Source organism: Miniopterus schreibersii, assembly GCF_964146895.1.
Source record: "Miniopterus schreibersii genome assembly, chromosome: 7".
In the NCBI taxonomy this organism is placed as follows: domain Eukaryota; kingdom Metazoa; phylum Chordata; class Mammalia; order Chiroptera; family Miniopteridae; genus Miniopterus; species Miniopterus schreibersii.
The window spans coordinates 4792277-4802627 of record NC_138108.1 but is presented as its reverse complement, the minus strand read 5'-3'; the positions used below and the strand labels follow the sequence as shown (position 1 = coordinate 4802627).

At 48.7% G+C, this 10351-nt stretch overlaps 1 protein-coding gene across 1 annotated transcript; it reads right to left on the bottom strand.

Annotated features, from left to right (window-relative positions):
* Positions 1–745: 745 nt before the first annotated feature.
* Positions 746–10053, bottom strand: GPR55 (G protein-coupled receptor 55; the record flags this gene model as incomplete). The annotated part of the gene is given in 3 exon segments (XM_081142859.1): positions 746–1719; positions 9889–9939; positions 9942–10053. Coding segments are annotated over 3 exon segments (1137 nt in total).
* Between the last annotated feature and the right edge of the window lie 298 nt (positions 10054–10351).

The following is a 10351-nucleotide window of genomic DNA, read 5'->3' as shown; positions in this document are numbered from 1 at the left end:
GCTGTCCACTGTGCCGCCTCCCGATTCCACAAAGCATCTGCAGCTCCCCCACAGCCTGGTCCGCACCAGCCCCTTCACTCTTCTGCAACCCTCTTGTGGGCCTCCCAGGCCTTTCAAAAGCCCAAAAGAAACATGGGGCTCTCTGTGTGTGCTTGCTCTGCCCTGATCACCCCACTTGCTGCCATCTCTGCGAGGTCTTTGGCCAACGGAGCCCCAGAAAGGCCTGGAAAGTACACCCTAGGATCCCCAAACTGAAAAGGTGCTTGATCCACCCCCCCACCCCCCTACTGCATCTCGGCCCAGGACGCCTGCCACCATGACCAGCCTTCTTGATTCCCTCTCCGAGCCCCTCTCTCTCTCTCCCTTCCCAGAATCTTCCAACCTCACGGAAGACGGGGAGAACTGGGAGCCAGCCTTGTCCAGATGGTCTGATTTTCTTCCTCAATTCTTCTGCCTCATGCTTTTTGGACTTAGAGATCAAGAACTCTCCTGGTTCTTAGGTTCATTATCAGAAATCCCCCAAACACGGGGTGACTTACGTTGAGCAGCCTGGGTCTGTGTGGGGGGGAAGGTCTCTGGGGCATCATGAGCAGACACGGCATTCAATGAGCAACTAAAGGACAAGCACACTAGTCAATGCACCACATGCCGTCCCCCCCCCGACACAGCCCTGGATCAGGATATCGGGTGTCTGCTCCTGGAATTCGAGGCTAGGGTCTCGTCCCCTGGGCAGGGCTTTCTGCTCTTAGCCCCTGGTGGTCATGGTTTCCGAGCGGGCCGGCTTGCCTCTGGGACGCTGCAGGGCCGTGATGCCTGTGCGGAACTCTCTGATGACGAAGTAGTAGCAGAAGACGTCCAGGCAGCAGTTGATGTTGGAGAAACACAGGGACAGCTGCAAGAACAAGCTGATGTTCTGCTTGGCTGTGCACTCCACAATAAAGTCATTCCTCACCAGGAACTGCAAGAAGAAGGACAGGTGGACGGGAAGAAAGGAGACCACGAAGACGGCCAGGTTGGACGCGATGGTCCAGATGCAGGCCCTCCGGTGGCCCCAGTCCTGGCTGCGGTCCCGGCTGCTGAGCAGAATGTGAATGCTCCTGGAGGAGCAGAAGCCCATGATGCCCATGGGGAAAAGGAAGCCGAACACCTCGAGGGGAAAGAGCACCTTGGCGCTCCAGGTGTCGTTGGACATATTGTGGAAGCACCTGTAGTCTGTGGCTTTCCCATGGAAGTTGTAGATGGGGGAACTCCCGGCCCACACTAGCACCCAGATGGCGAAGCAGATCCCGAGAATCTTCCTGGGGGACCGGAGGTGGCTGACCAGGATCGGGTACCGGATGGCCAGGAACCGGTCGAGGCTGATGAAGCAGATGGTGAAGATGCCGCCGTACATGCTGACGAAGTAGAGGCACTCCACGAAGGTGCAGAGCGACGCGACGGGCGCGGCCGAGCCCGGGCGGTCCAGGGCCACCTTGAACGGCAGCGAGAGCACCAGCAGCAGGTCGAAGACCGCCAGGTTGATCATGTAGATGGAGGTGGCGGCGTAGTCCGGCCACCTCCTGGTCAGGAAGGTGCAGAAGCGTCGGATGGCCAGCGCGTTGAGGAGCAGGCCCAGGAGGAAGGTGGGGACGTACACCGCCAGCTGCACCGTCCTCACCAGCTTGTCCACGTCGCCGAGGGAGCAGTTCTCGCTCCTGTGCAGCCCGCTCGTGTTCATCCCTGCGACGCCCACACTGGGTGAGGTGCGGCTCCTCTCGCTCTCTGAACGCGGTGGATTCCAAAGACTCTGCCAGGGACGATAACCTCCCCTTTGTCACCCAGAGATTCCTGCCCATGGAATAACAATTAGAAAACACAGGGGAGAAAAGCACCTTGAATTCTGCCGCCCAGAAAGTCCCGTTTCACGTATGTCACCCCAGACTCTCTCCGTGTGTGCACGCACACACACACACACATGCACACACACACACGCACACACACACATGCACACACACACACGTGTGCACGCACAGACACCATGTGTGTGCCTTTTTCTTTTACAAAAATGAAACTGCACGAACATGTCTCTTTTTTCTATTTTTTTAACCCTCACCTGAGGATATTTCTTCCATTGATTTTTTTTTAGAGCGAGGGGAGGGGAGGGAGAGAATGAAAAAGAAACATCAATGTGAGGGAGACACATGAGCTGGTTGCCTCCCACCCTGGCTGGGGCCAGGGATTGAGCAACTGAGGTGCCTGCCCCTGACCAGGAATCGAGCCCTCAACCCTTTGGTCCAAGGGCAGACGCTCTCACCACCAAGCCAAACCAGCCAGGGCAACAGGTCTCTTTTTTCAATCAGAAAGTAGTACCAGTGAGCCCGGCCGGGCGTGGCTCAGCGGTTGAGCATCGACCTAGGATCTGGGTGATCGGGGTTCGATTCCCAGTCAGGGCACATGCCCGGGGTGCAGGCTGCAGCCGATCAATGACTCTCTCATCATTGATGTTTCTATCTCTCCTTCTCCCTCTCCTTTCCTCTCTCTGAAATCAATAAAGATATATTTTTTAAAAAAACAGTAGTAACAATGACACAAAACCCTGACCCAAACTGGTCTAAGCAGAGAGAGAATAGTTGAAAACATGGACGCAGGGCAGGGCTGCCTCGAGGCCCTCTCCCTGTGGGCCCCTCCACCCACATTCCCGAAGGTCAGCACAGTCCCCCTGCCTGGCTGCAGGGCCGGGAACTGCTGGTTTTGGTGACTTATGCTCGGTCTTCAATGCGACAGTCTTCTACCTCACTGCCCTCTCAGCACCCAGGAAAAAGGGACCCCATTTCCTCGAACAGTGTAGCAGTTTAATATTCTGTACAGCTGCTGCCGGCCTCCAGTAACAAATTCACTTATCAGGTTATAAACGAAGGCTCTTCATTCCCCCAAAGCCTGTGCTAAAGATGAACCTCCACCTTCTAAATCGTGCAAATGGGATGCTAGGGAATTTAAATCTTTGAGATAAGGATAGCTTGCCCTTAAATATTTAAGCAATTATTTGATTCCAGTTTCAATATGCAATAACTATGTGTTTTTGTTTTCCATTCAGCACCTAAACAACTTGGTTACAAAATGAATGTTTAGTAATAAGACGAAAAAGGAGTTATACACAAAACTCTCTGCAAAAGCTCTTGGTGGAATAGGCTGGCTCACAGCCTTGGCCTTGCAGCTCTGCCACACCGCCAGTTCTCACGGCCTTGGCCTTGCGAGCAGCGGCACCAGGCCTGCCCCAGGCGCCCGGCCTCCCCTCCCCCAGGCCACCTCGCCAGCCGCCCCAGGGCTTCCCACCCCACCCCTTCCCCGAAACAGCTTTAATCTTTTTTTTAACAAAAGGAAACTAAATGAATGAATTAAGTATTCAACTTGAACCTTTAGAAAAAACGAAAAAGTCATAGAGAAATCAGAAAAGAAAAAAAAAAGATTAAAGCAGAAGTAACTGAATTTTAAAAAGAGGAAAATATCAGAATTCACACATTTACTAGCTGGTTCTTGGGGGAGGGGGGTAAGTTAAACAGAGCATATATCTCTAACAACTGTGATTTTTAAAAATGACTCAAACGATCATAACTAGAAATGAGAAAGTATGTGTTAAGCTTACACGGAGAGAAGAGAAAAAATAGGAAGAAACTACCTTACCACTTGAGTGCTAATCCATTTAAAAACCTTGATGTAGTTGACGATTTGGGGGCAAAACATAATTTACCACAACTGATACAAGAGTTGACAGAAGAAGGATTGTTTTTTCAACAACCATGAGAAAAACTGAGAATGCCATCGAAGAATTACTCTTAAGCAGGCTGTAGCTTATTTAAAATTTCAAAAAACAGGTAATTCCCATTGCTAGAAATAATTTCAGAGCATAAGATAGTATTAATGAATTTGTGTTATGTAAGTAACTCACCGGAATTTCAAAACTTGACCAATGTAGCAGAAAAGAGAAAAGCTATTGTTCAAATGACCAATCGTTTCAATGTTAGGAAATCTATTAAAATTGTATTAACATTGTATATTACATCATTAAAGCAAAAATGAAAAGCCCTCTTTCATTGGCAGTTTTTCCACAAAAGTCGTTTAAATGAAGGACTAGAGGGCTACCTCTTACATGTGCTAAAGAGTAACCTGTTCACACCATTGGCCCACTTTGCATTTAATGTTTAAAAAACAAAACAGGCATTCTTGTTGAACTCACCAGCAAGACACTTGCCAACACCCAGAAGTTCCAAATATATGCTGACAATGAACAAAATAAGAATAAATAATACACATGGAAGGCTCAGTCAATAAATGATGTTGAAACTATCAGTAAAAACCAACTTAGATCCTCATTTCACGTTGTATAGCAAAAGAAATTCCAAATTCATTAATGAATTAAATTTCAAAAAATCAAGCCATAGAAAAACTAGATGAAAATTTAATAGACAACTTATGAAAGCAAGTAGAGGGGAAAGTTCTTCGTTAACTTAGAATGATCAAAAAGCAGAAGAATAATTTTAAAAAAAAACCAAAACAGACACAACAAGTTTGCACAAAATTAGAAAAAGAATTTTTGTTAAAGCATTTTAACATCAAGTAATATGCTGGAGGAAAGAAAATGCAATAAGTTTTAGATGAATGATGTCCTTTCTCTATGAAGAACATAAAACTGTGGCTATCAAGACCCAAAATAGATCAACAGATAAAGGGCACAAATAGACAGTTCTCAGAAGAGGATTTGTAAAAAGATAAAATTTTTGCTTATCGGATTTAAAGAAGCTGGTGAGGGCTCCATGAAACAGTCACCGATGTGCTAGTGAGCATACAAATTAATACATTTGGGGGATTTGATAACTTATATTACAAGCCATAGAAATCATATTAGTCTTCCATCCATTAATTCTGAAATTTTATCTTAAGTAAATTATGCAAAAGTAGGGAAAAAATGTGTACAGAAATATGTTCACTTTAACATTTTTTTCTGATAGCAAAAACTACACACACGTATTTAAATACCAACAGCTTATTTTAACTTTGGTAAATCTAACCAATGGAAAATTTTTCTATGTTATGTTCATGCCGACTATGTTAAATGAAACCTCCACAAACTACAGAATTATACGTTCAGAAAATGATTTCAACTGTAATTTAAAAACAAACAAAAAAAACACACAAAAAACCAACAACAACACAAAACACCCACGCTTAGGGGGGAAAACACCTAGAAAAAAAATGTTCATATGTCAAACTTCAGTTGCAATCTAACAGATTGTGAGTGATTTTTAAATCTTTTATCTTTCTCTCCTTCTCTCTTGCTTTTGTGTGTGTGTATTTCTAATTAATTAATGATAATATGAAAACAATTTAAATTTTTAAAAATTGTATTCAATATTGGAAAAAAAGGAAGAAAAATAATAGCTTTTGACGTTCCCATAAAAGAAGAAAAGTCTGGGTGTGTGTTTGAGGCAGGGGCGAGAGGGGGGTTTACACAAAATTTAAAGAAATGCATTGAACTAACCAGGGCTCAGCTAATGAGGCAAAATCTTGGCAGGTCAAAGATGAGCATTTCAATGCGCAGCATCTGAGGGCCAAGCACAAAATGACAGAGAATTGCAAGGGGCAGGTGAGAAATGACAGAGAGAATTGCAAGGGGCAGGTGAGAAATGACAGAGAGAATTGCAAGGGGCAGGTGATCGCAGGCGGCTGCCGCCTCAGAGGTGAGAAAGGCATCGAGGACCTGATCCAGATAAAAGGTTTCATCTGCCTGCAGGCCAGCTATTACCTCATAAAAACTGTACCTAACATAAAGAGTAAAGAACAGCGTATAAGAAACAAAAAATGTCGGATTAACAATGAAGGGTGGGGAAGGGAAGGGAAGATATTTAAATATAATTCGCCCAGTGTTTGGAGGGCTATTCATAGAAACACATGTAGAAGTTAAAACTTACACTTAAATATTTTCTATATTGGACATTTCAGTTACATTATCTTGTCTATTTTTTTATTTTATTTTATTTTATTTTTATTATTTTATTTTATTTTATTTTTTTATTATTTTATTTTATTTTATTGTTAACCCTCACCTGAGGATATATTTTCCATTGATTTTTAGAGAGTGTAAGGGAGGGAGGGAGGGGAGAGAGAGACAGAGAGAAAGAAACACCGATTGGTACGTGCCCTTGACAGGGAATCGAACCCAAGACCCTTCAGTCGTCAGGCCAGTGCTCTAACCACTGAGTGACGCCGGCCAGGACTATCTTGTTTATTTTTAAAGGGACAAAAGGAAAATTCACAATCGAAACTGAAAGTGAAAAAAATACACTGTCTCAATATAGAAAGCCGAGGAGCAACCCCGTGGAAGTTTACAGAAATATAACAATTATAATATAATTATAACCCTCCATAATTACTATCATACTCCCTATAAAAGGGGCATCCACTTAAAAAATCAAAACCTAATCATCTTTTGTGGATAAGAAACACGGAGAAAACCAAAATATACAGACAGAGGAAAACGATAGGATAATATGTTTTTTCAGGGACACAGATGCTAGAAAAGAAGGGACTATAACAATGTAATTCTTTTCAGTAAAAGGAATTAAGAGAGTAACACAGAGACTCCACAAAGGTAAAAGTTAAAATAATTAATTAAAACATAAAACACTCAATTTATGTTCCAATAAGCATAGCAAAGAAGTACATCATGGGGACATGCCAGAAATGCAAAAGGAAGCCGAAACGGAGATACAATTGCCGGTAGAGGCCTTAACGCTCCCCTCTGGGAATATCACTAATCAAGTAGACAGAGAAGTTTGGGGCTCTGAACAGCCCAATTACTATTAAAGATCGATAAATGGCTCATAAATCATAAATCAAGGGAATGCACTCTCTTTGGGAGAGGACAAGGGTCTTCCCCCAAGCCCGCCCCGTCCCTGGGCCCAGCCGAGCACCCGAGGCCCTGGCAATTCTACCTTTCTCTTCTCAGACCACGAAGGAAACAACTGATAATACATGGAAGGCACTTCGAGGCGCTCTCCTAAGTGACCCTTAAACCGTGTGTGAGTCAGAGAAAATCAGGAGTTACTGACAGCGGGAAGGTACAAATACTTACACAGGAAACACGATGCAGTCGCAGCTTAAAGGAAACTGGGGGTTCCTACATGTTCTTGTAAACAGGAGAGGTGGTGAGAAGGGGTGAGCCCGCGCTGCGTGTAGAGAACCCGCACCCGGCGGCCCTGGAGCCCGCCTGTGTGCAGGGGCCGCAGGCGGAGCAGCGGGGAAGCCACGACACAGGACAGCGCAGAGAACAGACTAGAGCGCCCTGATCGCCGCAGGAGGGACACGCCACTCAGCGCTCGGACATGATCGCTGCCTCCACGGGGCCATAAAAGGCGTGGGTTCCAGGCGCAGTAGAAAGCAGACCCATCTGGGTGCCAGAGTGTTCGAGAACAGCCAGCCAGCCTCGCCATTTGCTGAGCTCTCTGTCACCAGAGGCAAGCACACATAAAAAACCAAACAGACAGACAGACAGACAAGGCGAAACCCTGACATAGAATCTCCTGTCAATAAATGAACGAGTAGTGAAGAGGAAAGAAAGCATCCCGTGCGTGAAGGGGACTGGGCTGGGCGTCCCGAGGCCACAGCTCTGCTCCTGGCCCCCGGCTGCGGGCCTCTGCCTGGGCTCTCACCTGACCAGCCCCGTTCAGCCCCCGAGCCCGGAGCCTGGGCGGCCCGAGCCGGCCCTCTCACTGCCAACCCGGCCCCACTCTGCGCTGTGATTCCTGCAGCTGCCTGAGTGCGCCCCACGTGCCCACGCCTCCAAGGACCCGGCGTCCCAGCTGGAACAGACCCGAGCCCGTATCTGCACAGCTGGGGCACCTAAACCCAGCCGGGGGGCTCAGACCAAGCCAACCCTCCTTGCAACGGCAGGCTGGACTTTCCAGAAAACGCCAGCCAGAGGGCAAATGCAACCTTAGGAGGTTTGCAGGCTAAGAAAGTACCCCCTGTCTGCACTGCCAAACCCTCTTCCTCATGGACACCAGACAGGAGAGGACCGGGCCTGGCTGGTGCAGCCGGAGGGATGGAGTCAGAGGAGGGTTACCCCCAGGACCAGCGTCGTCCGTCCAGGCTCCTTGCCTGCAATCCTAGTCTCCCCGGGGTGCAGTGTCTGCAATCCCAGTCTCCCCAGGAGTGCAGGGTCAAATGCCACAGTTAGAACATAAAAATTTACTTAGACGCAGTTATATGCCACTAACACAGTAAGTAAATTCATCAGTCTACGCCTGACCTGGCTTCTGAGGGACACAGTACAAGAGGGAACAAGACACAGAGGGTGCAGAGCACGTAGACAGAATCTCCCCAAGTGCAGAATGTCGCTGGAGCTGAACATTGGGCTTGGTGGGTTGGAGGCCGGGGCTCAGGAAGTGGAGGTTCCGGCTCAGGGACTTGAGATGTGTCCGGCCCGTACTAAGTGCTCTACGGGGAAACTCGGGACATTCCTGGGATGTTGTTACAATTATGCCCATCTCACAGATCAAGACAGTGAGGTTCAGAGAAGCTAAAGAGTCTACCAAAGGTCAACCAGGCAGTGAGGGGCCTCGCTGGAACTCACGTTCTGAGTCTCTCCTTCATTCTGTCCCATCAGCATCACCGGCATACCCAGGAGCTCCCAGACCCCACTTCCTCACTTCTTTTTGTGCCTGGCTCCACCTCACATCCCCTTCTCTCCCTTAGACCCACCCCTCCCTCTTAGGAACCCCATCCCTCCCTCCAAATGTCCGCTTGTCTGGTCCACCTGACACAATTTCCTTGCTGTGACTGAGTAGGGGCCATTAAAGTCATCTGTGTGCCACAGTGAGTGTCCCAGCAACCCCAGGACAAAGACCCTACCTCCTTTGCCCTGTATCACCGTGCCTCCCAAAAAACAGGCCTCTGGGAAGTTCTAGTTAAATGAAAGGGGAATTAGCGACAGGTGTTCCCTTTGGAGCTGGGGCCACTGGTCAGAACCAGAGGAGCCCTGAGCCTTCACCAGAGCTCTGGGCAGCTCTCTGCACCCCCTGTCCTTCAGCCCCATGGCCTCAGGCAGCACCAAGCCGAGCCCAAGCCAGTCTGGCAGACAATTCCTGCCCCTGTTCTCCACCTCCATTCTCAAGAAAGAATCTAGAACCCTCAGGGTTCCCCATGCCACTGTATCTTCCCTCCCAGCCTCTCCAAGAGACACTTGGTTAGGATTGGGGAATAATCCAGTTATAATATATAAAGCAAAGCTTTCTGGGTGCTTCCAGGGAGCGAGCACTTATTGCTCTCAAGAGTCCCATGAGGAAGAAACTTTTATTGTTCCCATTCCCCAGAGAGGGACATTGAGCCAGGGAAGTAATGCCACTGGCAAGTGGCTGGCCTGGGCTCCCTGGACAGCGCCGGCACTATGCTCAGGGGCTGCAGGGTGAGTCCCAACTGTGTACTCTGGGGCTCTTGGTATTTTCCCAGTCAGATTCTGGGGGAGCAGGCAGCCAGGCCAAGAGGCGATGGCACGCAAGCCGAGCTCCCCTGGAGAAGGTTCCTGGGCTGCCTCCGGTGAGGCTTCCCCACCCCGGCCTGATGCTGCAACCCTGAGTCAAATCAAGAGGAAGCTGAGGGTTCATAAAAAATATCACTGACAATCAGGGACAAACCAGCCCTCCACCTACAGCTGCTGCTGTCACGGAGGCAGCCAGGGCTGCCCCTGCCCCTGCCCCTGCCACTTGGCACCGCCTGCTGAGCCAGGGCAGGTGTGGACGGAGCCCAGGCCACAGAGGCCTGGCCGACCTCAGAAAAGTCACCTGCAGTCCATGAGAGCAAGGTCAGTGCATGGCTCTGCGCCTCTGTTTTTCTGAGCGGCCCAGGGGCTGTTACCTGTTGGTGGTCCTGTGTTGCTGAGCAAGCTGCGAGATGTCATTTCTCCCGCAGCTTGGTCACCAGCCTGCTCTGGGGAGAGTCACTTCCCCTCTGAGGCTGGGTTTTCTCATCAGTGAAATGAAGGGGTGGAACAAGGTTCTCTTCAAGTGGCTGGGGCGTCATCCTAGACTGGCTGAGGGCTCCTCCCAGATCTGGGGAGGTCTGGGGGTCCCTCCCCTGTAAGTGGAACTGGAATGGGGAGCATGTTTCCAGGAACAGGGTCTACACTTTGCCCCCTCTCGGGGTGTCTGCACGCTCACCCAGCTTCCAAAAACAATCAGAGCCACTGAATGAGCAGAGGTAAGAGAAAGCCCTGGAGAAGGAACCACCTGACACAGCAGGCGGTCTAAGCCTGTGTCACGCAGTGACAGCCAGGTCTCAAAAGGCCCTCATGGCTTCCAACACTGCTGAGGTTTAGGAT